We start from the raw sequence: 18,818 nt of genomic DNA, 5'->3' as shown, positions 1-18,818 counted from the left end.
GAAATGGTTCTTACAAAGTAAAACTATTTAAGAAGATATTAGTAACTTGTGTGAAAGATACTGTTGGCTTTGTTGATGGTTCTTGGTGATTCAAAATCCTAGAAGAATCATCCAATGTAGTCTCTCTAACCCATAAACATAAGCTTCCTTAGTTCATCCTACATAACTTGTAAACTTTTGTATAAATCACTTAATAAACAAGAGTACTTTGAAGACAAAAACAAAAACAAAAATGTAGTAAACATTGTTTTGTTTGTTTGTTTTACATTGAAAGAATGAAAAAGAATAGATACAGAGGCTAGAGTTTGTGGGAAGGGAAGGAAGAGAGAGTTTCTCATCTTTTGGCTGTCATGGCGTTACTTTGACAGCCCTCCAAAGACACTACTAACTTTTATCGCCGGAGAAATATGGAAAACCTCAAAAAATCTCATCTGACTGAGAAATTATGTATAGAAAAGAATTAAGTGACATCTATTGAAGATATAGAAAAAATAAATGAACACGTATTGTGTGTGGTTTGGTTGCACAATCTACCAGGGATTACCACTGGTTTTTTTCTTCTTGGAACCAATTCAGAAATCGGCAGAGTTTTAGCTTTCTTGCTGTTTCTGAAAAAAAATATTGGTTTGAGTTTCTTCAGTGAGATGTTTTATCATCATTCATCAAATCTCTCTCAGTTCGGCTGCTGCATCTATAAGAAAGAAGAACAAATTGTCAAATCAGTCTACAAAACAAAAACCCATTTAGAATCTCTGAGAAAGTTTTGTTTTGGTTACCTGGGAAAACAAGTATTCGTCGAACATTGAGATTGAGCAAGGCAAGGAGCTGCTGCTAGAACCAAACCTGGTTTGGTTGGTGTTGTCGTTGTAAGCAGAAGAATCAGGTGGTGGTGCTTCAAAGAATCCATTCATATGATACTCTCTCTGATTCATTGGAATATACACCTGAGCATGCGGAAGAGTAAGAGGAAGAGGAGGAGGAGGCAACGTTTGGTGATGATTCATATCATTGTGAAGATTGGGATTGTATGCTGTGATATTATTATTATTAGTGAACTGCTGCTGCGAGCTTGTGTCCTGTTTCAGCTGTCCGGTGTTTAGTTCATCAAGAAAGCTTGTTTCTTGACCCGGAATTGTCATTTCAGGAGATTTCCCTGTTCCAAAGTAGCCTGGATAGCTCCCGAATGAAGAACTCGCTGAGCACTCGACTTCCCTTTTGAGGATAGACAAAGATTTGGTTTTAAGATATGATTCAATATTAAAAGAAAGAAAAGTTCTCTCGGTGAGAGTTTTCACTAACCTCTGCGGGATTGAATTGTGTTCCTCGGTGACAATGTTGGTGGTGTTGCTATTAAGAATCCATGACATAGATTGAAGCTGTTGTTCTAAAGGAATCTGAATCCCATCTTGCATCTGAAAGTTGTACAGCCGGGTTTACAATTTGTTTTGTTACAAATGAGAACTAAAGAAGAGTCATTCGAGTAAATTACCGAGCATGTTGACCAATCCTTAACAAAGTTTGCGTTTTCTATTTGCATTGCCTGTTGCTGCTGCCCAAAATGTTCCTATCAACAGAAGAGTTTTTAGTTTTTTGTTTCGCGGATGAAGTGAAATGGAAAAGTTTTAAACAAAAGATACCTTGTGTGCACGCAATTGATCAAGGGATTGCCTAATCGAAATTTCGAGCTGTCCCAAGTGTTCAACATTGTTAATCTTATCTGGTTCCGTCCAATAACTGCAGAACATGACACTAACAAGTATAAAAAAGAGCACAGACATCAAGAGAACAAAGAACTATCATCCTCAGCAAGATCTTTACCTTAATCTTCCATGTATCTCAGAAATCCGAGCCTGCAGAATCCTTGCTTGAGTACTCAAGTCCTGAAAAAAGGTTGTTTTGTATAAATTTAGGCTTTGGCAAATGTCATAGACGTTAGAAATGGAAAGAGAGTCTTAAAACCAATACCTCTACTGTTGAATTACTGAAACCAAAGAACCAAAAGCAAACAAGAGAGAAGAAAAGAAGTTAATATTCATATAGAGTTTCTTGCAAGAGATTTTGATATAAAACTGTTTCCGGACATACCTTGAGGCTATAAATTCGCGTATATTTACATCGTGATCCAACTTTTGGAAAGTTTTCTTCAAGTTCTGAGCTTTCGAAAGAGAAACATCTAAAATCAGAGATTCTCAAGGATCAAAATTAACCAAAAACTTCATTTGATTATGTGAAAATAAACTTACTTCAAGACTCTCGAACTTCCTGTATTCAAAAAAGATGAAACCAATGAGTAAAACAAGACCAACCATTGCCGGAGAAACAAACAAAAACATATCGATAAGAAAACACCAAACCTTTTCGTTCTTTCCTGCGGTGTTACTTGAGAAAACTTAGCAATCACCTCTTCCATGCTACTGAAGAACAATCATAATACATTCAGATAACACAATCCAAGAGAGACAATGATTATGTTGACAACAAACAAAACAAAGGAAGACACATTAGATAGATTACCTTCGTGTACCGCAACATATTGCAGCCTTGCCAGTAGGAGAGAACATAAGAAGAACAATATCAATGTCACAAAGAATAGATAGCTCATTAGCCTTTTTCAAGATCCCATTTTTCCTTTTAGCAAATGTAGATTGGCGTCCATTTGTGTTCTCTAACTTCTTTATCTTCAATTTTACCCTTCCCATCCTGTTAATCCCCAACTATATATTAAACCAAAATCAAAATCTCTTCTTCTTCTTCTTCACAAAACATCAATAAACTATTCTTCTCTTCAATCCAACACAAAAAATCAAAACTTGAAATGAATCATTAACATAATACGTTTCCAGAATCTGCAATCTATAATACCCAGATCATGAATTTCAATTTCATCACTTTGGGTTTTCAATAAAGATTCAATCTTTTTCTGAAGAAAACAGAGAGATTGTGAAAACCCTTATTAAGAAGAGATAAGGAAAGAGAAGAAGAAAAGGAAACTTACCTAAAGAGGCAAATTCAAACGCCAAGCTGATACTAACCATGAGCGAGATCTTAAAAAGGACCTCTTGAAGAAGAAAGGGAAAAAAAAAAAAAACTTCGAAACGAAGAATCGAAAACCAGAGGTAGAGATAGAGACAGAGAAGATGATTGCGGTTAACAGACTCTGCGCAAAAACCGGTCTTATGATTAAGCCGCTTGAGAATAGGGATCCTCATTGGAAGAAGAAGAACAAGCAGAAACAACTCTCAACCAAAAAACTACGTCGTTTAATCTTTATCTGACCGTTACACCAGAATTACCATTTTACCCTTCTTCCATTGTTTTATCCACACTTTAAAGATTGAAACTTTTTTTTTCTACCTCACCGACGATGATGATAGCAAGGTGTTCTCTTTTTCCGCCGCCGTGTTTCTCCGCCGTGAGGATTAGATGTTTCGCCGGAGAAACTTCAGATACTGGGATTCTATTCCGGGAGAAGCTTATTTACCTTCAAGACCTTAACGTAGATCCTCACAAAGCTCTCCGAGTAAACCCATCTCTCCGTTCTGCTCCAATCTCCTCCGTCGTCTCCGTCGAGACTCTACTCTCTTCCACCGGACTCTCAAGACCCGCCGTTGGTCGTATCCTCGACATGTTTCCAGATTTGTTAACTTCTGATCCTGAATCTGAAATCTTACCAGTTCTTCGCTTCTTATCCAATGAGATTTCAATTTCAGAGCAAGACATACCTAAATCGATCTCTCGTTGTCCTCGATTGCTAATTTCATCTGTAGATTATCAGCTTCGTCCTGCATTAACGTTCCTCAAAACCCTAGGATTCGTGGGTCGCGACACGATTACGTCACGGAACACGGTGTTGCTTGTATCGAATGTGGAACGAACCCTAATCCCCAAAATTGAGTATCTTGAAGAAGGGTTAGGGTTTACAAGAGAAGAAGTAGCGAAGATGGTTGTGAGATCTCCGGCGTTGTTGACTTATAGTGTTGATAACAATTTAGTTCCTAAAGTTGAGTTTTTTATTGAGGAGATGCGTGGAGATGTTAAGGAGCTGAAACGTTTCCCTCAGTATTTTTCGTTTAGCTTGGAGAGGAAGATAAAGCCAAGGCATAGATTGCTTAAGGAACATGGGATTTTGATGCCTTTGTCTGAGATGTTGAAGGTTAGTGATGGTCAGTTTAACCATTGGCTTTTAGAACTTCGTCTTAGGTCTGCTGAAAGAAGATGATGATAAACAACAACGTTCTTTTTGATGTTCTTTTTACTTGAGATTTGGGACATGTCAAGACACTTCACATGAGTTTTGTATATAGTTTCTGTTTCAATGATTAGGCTGAGTACATGTTTCGTTAGATCATGTAATGTGTAACTTGAGATCGTGAAAGAAGATGATGATCAACAACAACAATGTAAGCTTTTTGATGTTCTTTGTTCTTGGTACTTGAGATTTGAGAGATGAAAATTGCAGAAGTTTTGTACTTTGGGACATGCTAAGACACTTTCATATGAGCTTGTATATAGTTTTTTGTTTCAATATGTTAGATCATGAAGGTGTAATTAAGAATCTAGTTTTTTTTTTTTGGTAAGGTAATTAAGAATCTAGTTGATGAGGAATGAAAGTTGCTTTAAAGTTTACATGAGAAAGATGGTAATTGACTGCAAAAGTGATGATTTGCACCAAGTACGTGGGTTTCAGTAGATGATCACATATCCCTAGCTGAGTGAATTAGAAATGTTTTGCGTTTAACCATTCAAAATTTCAAATTATGTCCATTACTTTGAATCTTTCTCAATGGTTCTGTTAGCTTCTTTCAATGTACTCTGTAATTCACAAGACTTGAGTATTCATTAGCTTATGTGTTTTTTGCTTCATAATTTTACAAATAGTGTGTGGTGTTGTTCTCTGTAACTTCGGGCATGTTCGTTTATTAATCGCTGCGACAGCGACAACGACTCCGACGAAGACAAATTTTTTAACAGAGATACAAAAACAGTCGCTCAATATGGACGCCGGCGACGTCTCTAGTGAAGATGTTGAGTCGCTGTTATTTTTGGCAACACGTGTATATGCCTTATAGGTCGCTGTTTTTAGAATCGAGTGATTCCTCTCCACATAACTTTCTATAGACTTCAACGTAATTGTGTGTTAAACAACTGTTTTTTTGGTCGCTGGATTTGATCGCAGCGTCTGGAAAAAGAACAGGGCCTTCAAATTCTCTCCTAAATTGTTAAGAGTTGACTCAAACTGAAAACTGTAACCTTCCATAATTTTGAACCATATAGCTTGGAAACCAATAACTTAAAGTCGGATTAACGAGAAGCGAATACACGATCCTCAAATACTGATTCATTTCCGTACATAAAGCTCAGGAAGTAATTGGTGTTGGTGTTAGCCATCTGAATTGTCCTGCTCGAGGCGCTGGCTTTACCTCTAGCACATCTTGATGTTGTCATCTCCTCTTGTGTTCTCAGTGGCCTTCATTTTTGGTAAACTCAATAAAGTGGAGATTGTATTAGTCCTAAACAAAACCTTCTTAAATTTAAGACAAGTGTAGGGTCGTGCATACAGAAAATAACGTTTTTCACTTTATTTAGTTGGTATATGACCAATCTTAGGTTTGTTGCGTGGTAAACCGGTAATGGTTTTCTACAAATTTATTTGGGTTAATTTGTTCATGTCTTGTATTTTAATATCTTTCCGATTTTAATTCGCTCACTAATTATTTTTTATTTACTTTTTTATAACATGATATATTGATATATATATATATATATATATATATATATATATATTAATAAGTCAGAATAGTTGTGAATAAGAATACTAAAACTTACAAAAATAATAATATTTTTATACAGTTTTTCTTTTGGAAATATTTTTAAATAGGTCATGAAAAATATAATCTATGAATATATGATAATATACATAATTTTTATTATAGAAAAGTTAGAATACTTATAAAAAGGATAATAAGAAAAAGGATTTTTTCTGTTTAAAAGATGTTAAATACATTTTGATCAAATATTCTTACTACTCGTCAAATTAATTATTTAACTACTTTTTTTGTTTTAATGCTAACCTATCAAATTTTAACAAATAACGAGGAAAATATTTTTTATAGTGGCCATTTTTGGAATAAATTTTGAAAATTTTCTATTTTCTGCTATTTATAATTATTTTAAATTATTACATGCAAAAAATAATCCGAATTTTAAACAATATCTGAACCGTAGTATATATATGGATATTTAATGTAAATTTATTTAGCACTAATTCTCCATAAATTGTTAGGCGTTAAGATTGGGTCTAACATGTAAATCATGAATAAATCCAAGATTAATTGTATATTATTTAATGTTAGAAATATATATAAAGTATTATGTTTTTTTCTTTCCAAAACAAGTTATTACTCAAAAAATCTATTATAGAAATTTCAGTTTTCAGAAGTAAATAGGGTATAAATGTTTAGTATTTTGTGGATGCCATATACTAATTGCATACTACAAGTGTATGAAGAAGAAAATTGCAGTTTTTGTAAAAATTTATTTGACATCAATGAATAGATATTCCGGCCCTGCCAGTGTGCGCAACTTGTACATCCCATGGATTGTGTCTCATCATATCTTCATATTGTGGTTATTCTTGCCATCTTTTGTTGGAGAGATGATTATGGTGTATCTTACAAATTTTTAGTCGCAACTTTTATGCTTTTATTACCTATATGTAGCGTATCTAGAGACTCATAAAACTTTTTAAGATGAAAATCAACCAATGTGACTTAGTGACAGCGTATTCTCTTTTGTTCCCTATGTGTGCTACAAATTGCATAAAGATGTATTTAACGGTGGGTACATTCTTTCTTTTTGGAATTCGCAATCTCCAGATTCGTACTCCCATTAAAATCCATGAGTCTTTGGTTCCTCTTGTTTTTGAGAAGTCGGTGGATGAGCACAAGATAAGGAAATCAGACGGTAAAAAAACAATCTACCAACGTCAAACAATATTTATTATTGCCATGACTCAACATAAAGATTTTCTTTTCATATATATATATATATATATATACATATATATATATACATATTAGATTATGACTCATGCTACAACATGGGTTAAAATTTTTTTTGTTAATATATTATATATTCCAGAATCAAATTTTCATATATTATAATAGTAAGTGAAAAAAAAAAAATAGCAACAACAAAATAAGATTGCATATATCAAAAGTCTAAATATTATAAATGAACCATATCTAAAATGTATTAACTAAGGAAGTATAGGGATCATGGAATCAATAGCAATAAGTCCTAGTTAGCTATTTTTTTTAGTTAATTTAGGAGATCTTTTTTGAATTTTAACTTTTTTGGTTGTTGAAATAGAAGTTTGTTTCATATAATTACGGAATTTTACATAGTCCAATATAGTATGAACATATGTTTGGTATATAATAATACCAAATTCAACCCATGCATGGAATCCATGTTTTCATTTTAGAATTCTAATGAAAATTTGCTTACAATATCAAATTTTAAAATATTTAGAAGTGTCAAACCTTATTTAAACAAGCATATAATACATTACGTTTAACATGTCACATGCTATAAATATTTTAATTATATATCTATTTTTAAATAATCAAATTAGAGTATTTACAATTTTTTAATTTTTTAATCTATTAAATATTTATGATATTCTTTAAAAATATTAAATGTATTAGTCCTAAACAAAATTTTCTTAAGTTTAAGACAACTGTAGGGTTGCCATACAGAAAATAACATTTATCACTTTGTTTAGTTGGTATATGACCAATCTTAGGTTTGATGCATGATAAACTGGTAATGGTTTTCTACATTTTTTTTTTTAACATCTAAACAAACTTTATTAATGTGAATCAAAGTATACATGATTATCAATGAGATTACAAATACAACCAATTGTTTTTGTAACGAAAAAATGATGAAGCAATACATGCCGCATTCTTAGTCAAGTACTTTATCATCTTCGTCATTTCCGTCAATTTGGTGTGACTTTCTTGCTTAGGGATCTTCTTCTTTTTACTGATAAAATACCGGTAATGCAGTTGAGAGTCATATGCAACGATCCATATGTTACATCACAAAGCTTTTGGATTGATCGAGACTCTCATATAGAATGAGATGTCATTGGTCTTGGTTGTGCTTAAAACCCATTGTTGTGTACATGACATAAACCATCTTCCGATCATTCTCCTCCATAGATAGTTGCTTATTGTCATTATCCATTCATCCCGAATTGTCTCTTTTTCCATGGTAGTTTCCATTTTCCAAAGTAGATCTGTTTGTATAGTTGTAAAGACACCAAATTCCGAGATCTCCATTTATATTTGTAAATCTGCAAGAACAAGACTGCATCACATCGAATCATGGGTTTCAGTGTGGGGATAACTGCGGAAGGGTGGGAGAGATGTCCCAAGAAAACCATATCATCGACAAAGAGAATTACAATCATCACCATAAAGGTGAAGAGAAATCGAATGAAGAAAATAAATCTGAGAACAATCTGAGATAACAGAAAATTCCCCATCACAATTATTGAAAGCAGAAGAAAAATAAAGCAAGTAACAAAATAGAACCACCGGCAAATGTCGGCGGCCCGAAAACCAAAGAGGAAAAACGGTTTTATCAGTATCCCCTTTTGTGTCGACAGAGAGATAGGAGTTGTTTGGCCGTTTTCAGGGTTATCGTCTTTACCATTGGGTTTTCTACAAATTTATTTGGGTTAATTTGTTCATGTCTTTTTCTTTTTTTAATTATCTTTCAGATTTTAATTTTTATTTACATTTTTATAAAATGATAATATATAGATATATTAATAAGTCAGAATATTTGTAAATTATAATACTAAAACTTACAAAATAAGAATATTTTAAATAGTTTTTCTTTTGGAAATATATTTAAATAGGTCATGAAATAAATAATCTATGAAATATATGATAATATACAATTATAGAAAAGTTAGAATATTTATAAAAATGATAATGATAAAAAGGATTTTTCTGTTTTAATGATAAAAAGGATAAAAAGGATTTTTCTACTCGTCAAATTAATTATTTAACTATCAAACTTTTTTGTTTGTTTTAATGTTAACTTATCAATTCAGATTTTTAGGATTGTACCAAAGCCCCTATAAATAAAGAGACAAGCCCGAGTTGCATCAAAGTTTGAGAGACAAAATGAGAAGGTTTGGGAAGAAAAACAAAAAAACAAACAAAGAGACAAGCCCCTCCTCTGAATGATAATATTGAAAACAACCAAAAGTTAAGGATAAAATACAATTTAAAGTTTTATATGAGCTTTTCCTTGGATATTACTGGATTTAACGTCTACAAATATTTTAAGAAACTAATACAACCACATTGATACAAAGTATACTTCGTCCGTATTATATAAAGTTATGTTTTAGTTTAAAAAATGGTTTCATTTTAAATGATGTTGGTAGAGGAACAAACCCACAATGTTTTACATTTTTAACGTAAAATAATTGTTTTATTGTTTCAAGACTTGTTCTATTATTGACTGAATTGTGGATTAAATATTAACAGCTTTTTAATATATACACAAATTTTTAAAATATTTATTATTTAATAAAAAAGATTACATATCAAACTGTTAATAAATAACTCAACAGTCAAATGAACTCGCGTTTGTCAAAATTAAAGGTTAATCGGGTCTGGGATAAACTTTTTTTTTATGCTGAGAATCGTCTTGTTATAATACACCTACTTTTATATAAGATTATTCGAAAACTATCGAAATTTTTGCAAAGATGGTATTTTTCAAAATTAGAAAAACTTGAAAATCCCAACAGATTGATCTCATCTTTATCTCTCTTTTGGATCATCATCATCATCTTTGTAGCTTATAAAAATATATATATATATATATATATGTATATATAGTTGGACATAAAATCCGAAATCCAAAAACCGATCCGAAAAATCCGGCTCCGAAACCGAACCGAATAGTCACAAAATCCGAACAGATAATGAATTCTCCTACCTGAATTACCCGAACTGAATCCGATCCGAACCGAAAAGCAAACGGATATCTGTAATCCGAAATAAAATTATATATCTTAAAATATTAGTAATATTTAGTTATAATTTATACCCAAAAAATACTAAATAACAAAAATATTCGCTATAACCTTAATATCCAAATTTCTTTTAGTTCTATTTGTTATAATTTTACTTTGTTTTGCAAAATTAAACCAAATTTTAGTAAAATTAAACGATTTTTGATTAAAATTGAACAATTTTTTAGTTTTTTTTTCTCAAAAACTGATTTGAAACCCATACAAATCCGACACCATCCGAAGTGAAACCAAACCGAATAGTCATATAATCCTAATGTTAATAAACTTTTTCATCCGAATTATCCAAATAAAAAAAATTCGAACTGAATCCGATATGAAATCTGAATGTCCGGACCTATATTGAAAATTTAAAATTTAAATTTCGGATATATTAATCTATATAAGCCCAAATATTGTGCCAAGTGAAAGTTCATTACAAAACTAAGCCCAGTTCCATATACAAAGCCCATACTATGCTCATGACAAAGAAGACTTGCTCACGTGTCTTCACCAATAAAATAATTACACGTGTGCAAAGAACGTCTTTGACTCTTTTGTCTTACCCGAAACGGCAAAAAAAACATTGACTACTGCAAGATTTTATCTCTCTCTCTCTTCTCTTTTCCGGTGACGCCATGGATCTTCGTCGAAGCTCGATTTTGCTTTTGATCATTGCGTTGTTATCTCCCAGGACACTATCAATGCGTTACGAGTTAAAGTCTTCGAAAACGAAATGCATCGGTGAGGAGATTCACGAAAACGCCATGTCTATTGGTAAATACTTCATCGTAAACCCTAACGAAGATCATCATCCTCTTCCTGATTCTCACAAGATCATCGTCAAGGTATAGATTTCATCACAAATCTCACTTGATAGATTTTTGTTTTTAATGTGTTATCTTGTGGTTATTGTAGGTGATGCCACCACAAGGGAAGAATTTGCACGAAGCCGATAATGTAGAGGCTGGTCAGTTCTCGTTTACTGCTTATGAAAATGGGAGTTACGTAGCGTGCATCACTGCCATTGATTATAAGCCGGAGACCACGTTGACTATTGATTTTGATTGGAAGACTGGTGTTCACTCTAAGGAGTGGACCAATGTGGCTAAGAAGAGTCAAGTTGATGTAAGTGGTTTTTTTAGTTTGTGTTTGGTTTGATGAAATTTGAGCATGTAAGCTAGGAGCTAGGGTTTTGTCTGGTTTTGAATGTGAAAATGAGAGAAGATAGTGTAGAGAGTTTGTAGCTTTTAAAAGTTTATTTACTAAACCTAGTTGTTGTTGGATCTTTGATGTTGTTTTTGTAGATGATGGAGTATCAGGTTAAGACCTTGATGGATACTGTTATTTCCATACATGAGGAGATGTATTATCTTCGTGAAAGGTAACAGACAAAGAACAAACCTTTTAAGCCTTAGTTTTGTTTGGTCGGAAGAGAGAGAGATGATGAGGTTAATTAATACTTAAACCATACATTTTGTGAGTTTGATAATCCATTATGCAAAAAAGGTTCATTTTGCTCTCTATCTCATCTTTCATTCTTATGACTTCTCTTGAGTATGTTTCGATTTTAATTCCTCAAACATTAATTTTCTCTAAATGTTGCAAGATTAATCAATTAATTAAGGTCTTATATCACCATTCTCCGTTTCCCCTGTACCACAAACATTATATTACAATAAAAAAACAAAATCCAACTTCCTCAAGATTCCTCATTTGATCATACATAAGATGTGACATGCTTGCTTTCTGAACCTGGTAGATTTTCTTAGTTTCACGCAGTCGGATGTTTACATCTTCTAACATTTCAGAAAGCATCCACTATAACTAAGATTTTCTTAGTTTCTCTTTTGATATCCACTATAATCCAACGGAAATGTTGGATTTTGTTTTTATTGTAATGAGAAAATCCGAAAGTCCGAAAGCAACACTTTTGATAGCATTTTGATATTTATCAATTTTTGATGTTTATAGAGCCTAGAAATCGTTATCTGATAAAAATACTTTTGATGTCTATTGTTTTTGTTTTTATTATATATACTTTTGATGTCTATTGCGTAAATATCAATTTTTAAGAATGAGATGAGAAAATCCGATTACTCTACTTTTGATATCTATCATTTTTTATTTAAATGCTATCAAAACATTTCTCATTACATTACAATAAAAACAAAATCCGAAAGTCCGAAAGCAACACTTTTGATAGCATTTAAATAAATGAATGAATCATACTGATTACTCTACTTTTGATAGTAAATTCTGTGTAAGGTTATGGAATGGTTTTAATGGACTGAAAGCAAAGCGACGTACTACACCTCTATTAGAATCACACACAGAGACACACTCTCTTTCTTTCTTTCCAATAAACCCTAACTTTCTATTTGTGGGGGTGGATTTCCTTCTCTCTCTATTGCTCTCTCTCCCACCATCTCTCTTAAAGGTCCCTTTTTAAAATTCATTTTTTTCTTGATCTTCTTCTTCGTAAAAAAAAAAAGGAGATAGCTGTCTGTCTTGTCATCTAGCTACTTAAAAAAGTGAAGATGGAGAAGAAAGAAAACTCACATGGGTCGTGAAAGCAGTGTGTGTGTGAGTGTCTGTGCCCTTTTTTACTAAAAACAATTTAAATTATTATTTACCAATCATCTGCCCCTTTTTACTACTAGTATTTTTCAAAGCTTTCTAATTTGTAATCTTAGTAGTACCTACGTACCTATATATTATAATAATATAGTCATTGTTTTTAATTGTTATATAATATATATTATAATAATATAGTCATTGTTTTTAATTGTTCTTAATTAATTATCATTTCATTGCAGAGAAAATCATAGCTGATAGGTATATCCATCACCTATCATTTCATTTTACGGTATATCTATCAATTTTTACGGTATTTTTACGAATCATAGCTGATGGATATATAGTTAACATTACACAGAATTTACTATCAAAAGTAGAGTAATCAGTATGATTCATTCATTTATTTAAATGCTATCAAAAGTGTTGCTTTCGGACTTTCGGATTTTGTTTTTATTGTAATGTAATGAGAAATGTTTTGATAGCATTTAAATAAAAAATGATAGATATCAAAAGTAGAGTAATCGGATTTTCTCATCTCATTCTTAAAAATTGATATTTACGCAATAGACATCAAAAGTATATATAATAAAAACAAAAACAATAGACATCAAAAGTATTTTTATCAGATAACGATTTCTAGGCTCTATAAACATCAAAAATTGATAAATATCAAAATGCTATCAAAAGTGTTGCTTTCGGACTTTCGGATTTTCTCATTACAATAAAAACAAAATCCAACATTTCCGTTGGATTATAGTGGATATCAAAAGAGAAACTAAGAAAATCTTAGTTATAGTGGATGCTTTCTGAAATGTTAGAAGATGTAAACATCCGACTGCGTGAAACTAAGAAAATCTACCAGGTTCAGAAAGCAAGCATGTCACATCTTATGTATGATCAAATGAGGAATCTTGAGGAAGTTGGATTTTGTTTTTTTATTGTAATATAATGTTTGTGGTACAGGGGAAACACGGAGAATGGTGATATAAGACCTTAATTAATTGATTAATCTTGCAACATTTAGAGAAAATTAATGTACCTTCAATAAATAAATAACACAACTAGAAAGGAGAGTCCATATCCATACAAATTGCAAAACATTTTCTTACGTCACAACTTTTTGGTTCTGCTTTTCTTCAAATCAGGAAGCTCACATTTGCAATCCTTTCTCTTCTTTTTCCCAAAATGATTCTCTTCTTCTTCCTCAAGTCCAATCGTTGCTACAACACACTGAACCGCCTTAACAACTTCCTTGATGAAATCTGCTTCAGAACTGCCAAAAAAAAGAATATATAACTTAATTCTATACAAAAAGAAGAAGATTTAGTGAATGTAAGTGGATAAGTACCTCTTGTCTCCCAACGACAAACCCATCTTGTTGGGGATACATTCCAAGGCTTCTTTCCATTTCTTGATCTGATCACCACTTGAAACCTTTGCCAGCGTCCAGAAGTTGTCACCAAACTCACCTGTCTGTTTTCGAACGTCTTCTACCTTCACCTTGTAGAAAATTGGAATGACATGGAGTTTTTTTTTATCAGCAAGTTTCTTTATCTTCACCAACTCATCCAAACACCAGCTTGACTCCGTGTATCTGAAATCAAAATAAGGATGATTAATTTTCTTGAATCTTCTGAATAATTTGAAAGAATAGTACAAACCTGGTTGAGAAGATGGCAAGCGCGATCTTCGACTCTTGGATCCTAAGAAAGAGATTTTTGAGGTCTTTGCCTCTCTGTTCGTATTTGTCTACGAAGAAGTTGATCTCATTCCTTTCAAAGGCATCAATGAGGTGGCTCACGAAGCTGCGACGCAGTTGTTCTCCCCTGTAGTTCAAAAACACCTGAGTGGGAGAGAAGAATGTCATCGTTCGGACTTGGGAGATACCTATGAAATTGAACACATGCGCTGTTATTTAAACACCAAAAAGTGTCTTATTTGCAACATGACGTCTGCATTAAAAACACTATAGTACGAATCCATCATCTTGGAATCTGGAGACAAAACACGAAAATAAATATATATATATATATATATATATATATATATATATATATATATACTTTTTTTGGTAGAGAAGGGGAGAACAGTCTCCTTTTTATTAAAATAATTAAACAAATTACAATACGAGCGAAGTCGTACACTATATTACCCGACATCACCCGACGATAACACTTGCACAGTGTACATTATATTAAAGACTATTTTATAAGATTTGTTTTCTAACATTTTGCATCATGTTTTTGTTGTTTTCTAACATTTTGCATCATCCAAAGTGAAGTCTTGCTTTCTTTGTTTTCACATACTTTAACGTAATGTATGGCGAAACTTCCTTAAGAGGATAGGCTGCAAGATTGAATGAAACTACACACTTAGAATTTTTGTTTTCCTTCCTAAGAATGTAAGTATTCATAAAATGAAAATGTTTATGTTTTACACGCGATACCTAAGGATTTGGTCCCATGACAAAAAATAAAAATTAGAAATATGCTGGTCACAACTCTCTTTAGTGGCATTTGCTAAATTGCATTGTCATATCACGGTGCAAAGTAGAGATCTCCAAATCTATAACTAATTAATAACCTCTGTTTTTTTAGGCCAAAAGGATCGTCTCCTAAACAACAACTTGTGAATCCAAGCTACCCAAAGAGCATATGCATATCAGCACATAAAGATCGTCTCCTTCTTGCGGTGCCTCTTAGACCCAATACTCCTTTTTCTGCCTCCCCTCTTGTATTAGTCCTAAACAAAACCTTCTTAAATTTAAGACAAGTGTAGGGTCGTGCATACAGAAAATAACGTTTTTCACTTTATTTAGTTGGTATATGACCAATCTTAGGTTTGTTGCGTGGTAAACCAGTAATGGTTTTCTACAAATTTATTTGGGTTAATTTGTTCATGTCTTGTATTTTAATATCTTTCCGATTTTAATTCGCTCACTAATTATTTTTTATTTACTTTTTTATAACATGATATATTGATATATATATATATATATATATATATATATATTAATAAGTCAGAATAGTTGTGAAAAATAATACTAAAACTTACAAAAATAATAATATTTTTATACAGTTTTTCTTTTGGAAATATTTTTAAATAGGTCATGAAAAATATAATCTATGAATATATGATAATATACATAATTTTTATTATAGAAAAGTTAGAATACTTATAAAAAGGATAATAAGAAAAAGGATTTTTTCTGTTTAAAAGATGTTAAATACATTTTGATCGAATATTCTTACTACTCGTCAAATTAATTATTTAACTACTTTTTTTTGTTTTAATGCTAACCTATCAAATTTTAACAAATAACGAGGAAAATATTTTTTATAGTGGCCATTTTTGGAATAAATTTTAAAATTTTTCTATTTTCTGCTATTTATAATTATTTTAAATTATTACATGCAAAAAATAATCCGAATTTTAAACAATATCTGAACCGTAGTATATATATGGATATTTAATGTAAATTTATTTAGCACTAATTCTCCATAAATTGTTAGGCGTTAAGATTGGGTCTAACATGTAAATCATGAATAAATCCAAAATTAATTGTATATTATTTAATGTTAGAAATATATATAAAGTATTATGTTTTTTTCTTTCCAAAACAAGTTATTACTTAAAAAATCTATTATAGAAATTTCAGTTTTCAGAAGTAAATAGGGTATAAATGTTTAGTATTTTGTGGATGCCATATACTAATTGCATACTACAAGTGTATGAAGAAGAAAATTGCAGTTTTTGTAAAAATTTATTTGACATCAATGAATAGATATTCCGGCCCTGCCAGTGTGCGCAACTTGTACATCCCATGGATTGTGTCTCATCATATCTTCATATTGTGGTTATTCTTGCCATCTTTTGTTGGAGAGATGATTATGGTGTATCTTACAAATTTTTAGTCGCAACTTTTATGCTTTTATTACCTATATGTAGCGTATCTAGAGACTCATAAAACTTTTTAAGATGAAAATCAACCAATGTGACTTAGTGACAGCGTATTCTCTTTTGTTCCCTATGTGTGCTACAAATTGCATAAAGATGTATTTAACGGTGGGTACATTCTTTCTTTTTGGAATTCGCAATCTCCAGATTCGTACTCCCATTAAAATCCATGAGTCTTTGGTTCCTCTTGTTTTTGAGAAGTCGGTGGATGAGCACAAGATAAGGAAATCAGACGGTAAAAAAACAATCTACCAACGTCAAACAATATTTATTATTGCCATGACTCAACATAAAGATTTTCTTTTCATATATATATATATATATATATATATATATATACATATATATATATATACATATTAGATTATGACTCATGCTACAACATGGGTTAAAATTTTTTTTGTTAATATATTATATATTCCAGAATCAAATTTTCATATATTATAATAGTAAGTGAAAAAAAAAAAATAGCAACAACAAAATAAGATTGCATATATCAAAAGTCTAAATATTATAAATGAACCATATCTAAAATGTATTAACTAAGGAAGTATAGGGATCATGGAATCAATAGCAATAAGTCCTAGTTAGCTATTTTTTTTAGTTAATTTAGGAGATCTTTTTTGAATTTTAACTTTTTTGGTTGTTGAAATAGAAGTTTGTTTCATATAATTACGGAATTTTACATAGTCCAATATAGTATGAACATATGTTTGGTATATAATAATACCAAATTCAACCCATGCATGGAATCCATGTTTTCATTTTAGAATTCTAATGAAAATTTGCTTACAATATCAAATTTTAAAATATTTAGAAGTGTCAAACCTTATTTAAACAAGCATATAATACATTACGTTTAACATGTCACATGCTATAAATATTTTAATTATATATCTATTTTTAAATAATCAAATTAGAGTATTTACAATTTTTTAATTTTTTAATCTATTAAATATTTATGATATTCTTTAAAAATATTAAATGTATTAGTCCTAAACAAAATTTTCTTAAGTTTAAGACAACTGTAGGGTTGCCATACAGAAAATAACATTTATCACTTTGTTTAGTTGGTATATGACCAATCTTAGGTTTGATGCATGATAAACTGGTAATGGTTTTCTACATTTTTTTTTTTAACATCTAAACAAACTTTATTAATGTGAATCAAAGTATACATGATTATCAATGAGATTACAAATACAACCAATTGTTTTTGTAACGAAAAAATGATGAAGCAATACATGCCGCATTCTTAGTCAAGTACTTTATCATCTTCGTCATTTCCGTCAATTTGGTGTGACTTTCTTGCTTAGGGATCTTCTTCTTTTTACTGATAAAATACCGGTAATGCAGTTGAGAGTCATATGCAACGATCCATATGTTACATCACAAAGCTTTTGGATTGATCGAGACTCTCATATAGAATGAGATGTCATTGGTCTTGGTTGTGCTTAAAACCCATTGTTGTGTACATGACATAAACCATCTTCCGATCATTCTCCTCCATAGATAGTTGCTTATTGTCATTATCCATTCATCCCGAATTGTCTCTTTTTCCATGGTAGTTTCCATTTTCCAAAGTAGATCTGTTTGTATAGTTGTAAAGACACCAAATTCCGAGATCTCCATTTATATTTGTAAATCTGCGAGAACAAGACTGCATCACATCGAATCATGGGTTTCAGTGTGGGGATAACTGCGGAAGGGTGGGAGAGATGTCCCAAGAAAACCATATCATCGACAAAGAGAATTACAATCATCACCATAAAGGTGAAGAGAAATCGAATGAAGAAAATAAATCTGAGAACAATCTGAGATAACAGAAAATTCCCCATCACAATTATTGAAAACAGAAGAAAAATAAAGCAAGAAACAAAATAGAACCACCGGCAAATGTCGGCGGCCCGAAAACCAAAGAGGAAAAACGGTTTTATCAGTATCCCCTTTTGTGTCGACAGAGAGATAGGAGTTGTTTGGCCGTTTTCAGGGTTATCGTCTTTACCATTGGGTTTTCTACAAATTTATTTGGGTTAATTTGTTCATGTCTTTTTCTTTTTTTAATTATCTTTCAGATTTTAATTTTTATTTACATTTTTATAAAATGATAATATATAGATATATTAATAAGTCAGAATATTTGTAAATTATAATACTAAAACTTACAAAATAAGAATAT

The 18,818-nt window shown here is 31.4% G+C and overlaps 4 protein-coding genes across 11 annotated transcripts; 2 read left to right on the top strand and 2 right to left on the bottom strand.

Annotated features, from left to right (window-relative positions):
• Positions 1-163: 163 nt before the first annotated feature.
• Positions 164-3,252, bottom strand: AGL30 (AGAMOUS-like 30; the record flags this gene model as incomplete). 7 transcript variants are annotated; one of them, NM_001335153.1, is made up of 12 exons in its annotated part: positions 2,996-3,252; positions 2,515-2,700; positions 2,355-2,414; positions 2,244-2,262; positions 2,086-2,150; positions 1,966-1,981; positions 1,819-1,880; positions 1,638-1,734; positions 1,490-1,564; positions 1,300-1,412; positions 777-1,212; positions 164-691 (listed from the first exon to the last, which is right to left on the bottom strand). In NM_001335153.1, the coding sequence occupies exons 2-12, from the start codon at positions 2,697-2,699 to the stop codon at positions 674-676; spliced, it is 1,146 nt and encodes a 381-aa protein (NP_001323519.1). In that variant the 5' UTR covers position 2,700; positions 2,996-3,252. The 7 variants fall into 7 exon arrangements, with proteins under 7 accessions (NP_001323519.1, NP_001323523.1, NP_001323521.1 ...); NM_001335157.1 differs by having other exon boundaries at positions 2,515-2,783; positions 2,996-3,170; NM_001335155.1 differs by having other exon boundaries at positions 2,244-2,414; positions 2,515-2,714; positions 2,996-3,170.
• A 61-nt stretch (positions 3,253-3,313) lies between these two features.
• On the top strand, positions 3,314-4,623 carry EMB93 (Mitochondrial transcription termination factor family protein). Of its 2 annotated transcripts, none has more exons than NM_001335150.1 (1): positions 3,314-4,623. In NM_001335150.1, exon 1 carries the CDS (start codon positions 3,365-3,367, stop codon positions 4,217-4,219), a length of 855 nt encoding a protein of 284 aa, NP_001324457.1. In that variant the 5' UTR covers positions 3,314-3,364; the 3' UTR covers positions 4,220-4,623. The 2 variants fall into 2 exon arrangements, with proteins under 2 accessions (NP_001324457.1, NP_178405.2); NM_126357.2 differs by having other exon boundaries at positions 3,367-4,623.
• Positions 4,624-10,724: 6,101 nt separating this feature from the next.
• Positions 10,725-11,647, top strand: AT2G03040 (emp24/gp25L/p24 family/GOLD family protein). Its single transcript, NM_126356.2, has 3 exons — positions 10,725-10,950; positions 11,021-11,230; positions 11,410-11,647. Exons 1-3 carry the CDS (start codon positions 10,741-10,743, stop codon positions 11,488-11,490), a joined length of 501 nt encoding a protein of 166 aa, NP_178404.1. The 5' UTR covers positions 10,725-10,740; the 3' UTR covers positions 11,491-11,647.
• Positions 11,648-13,792: 2,145 nt separating this feature from the next.
• Positions 13,793-14,549, bottom strand: AT2G03030 (Toll-Interleukin-Resistance (TIR) domain family protein; the record flags this gene model as incomplete). Its single annotated transcript, NM_126355.1, has 3 exons — positions 13,793-13,955; positions 14,031-14,276; positions 14,344-14,549. The coding sequence occupies 3 exons, from the start codon at positions 14,547-14,549 to the stop codon at positions 13,793-13,795; spliced, it is 615 nt and encodes a 204-aa protein (NP_178403.1).
• Positions 14,550-18,818: the final 4,269 nt, after the last annotated feature.

This window comes from Arabidopsis thaliana, chromosome 2 (genome assembly GCF_000001735.4).
Source record: "Arabidopsis thaliana chromosome 2, partial sequence".
Taxonomy (NCBI): Eukaryota; Viridiplantae; Streptophyta; class Magnoliopsida; order Brassicales; family Brassicaceae; genus Arabidopsis; species Arabidopsis thaliana.
The sequence above is the reverse complement of the archived record's forward strand: the minus strand, read 5'-3'. Positions and strand labels throughout refer to the sequence as shown.

Bases quoted from the DNA above. Each gene is read 5' to 3' on its own strand.
- AT2G03040 (NM_126356.2), top strand. From the start codon at position 10,741: ATGGATCTTCGTCGAAGCTCGATTTTGCTTTTGATCATTGCGTTGTTA. The intron at 10,951-11,020 runs GTATAGATTTCA...TGGTTATTGTAG, and splicing joins CTCACAAGATCATCGTCAAG to GTGATGCCACCACAAGGGAA. The intron at 11,231-11,409 runs GTAAGTGGTTTT...TTGTTTTTGTAG, and splicing joins CTAAGAAGAGTCAAGTTGAT to ATGATGGAGTATCAGGTTAA.
- EMB93 (NM_001335150.1), top strand. From the start codon at position 3,365: ATGATGATAGCAAGGTGTTCTCTTTTTCCGCCGCCGTGTTTCTCCGCC.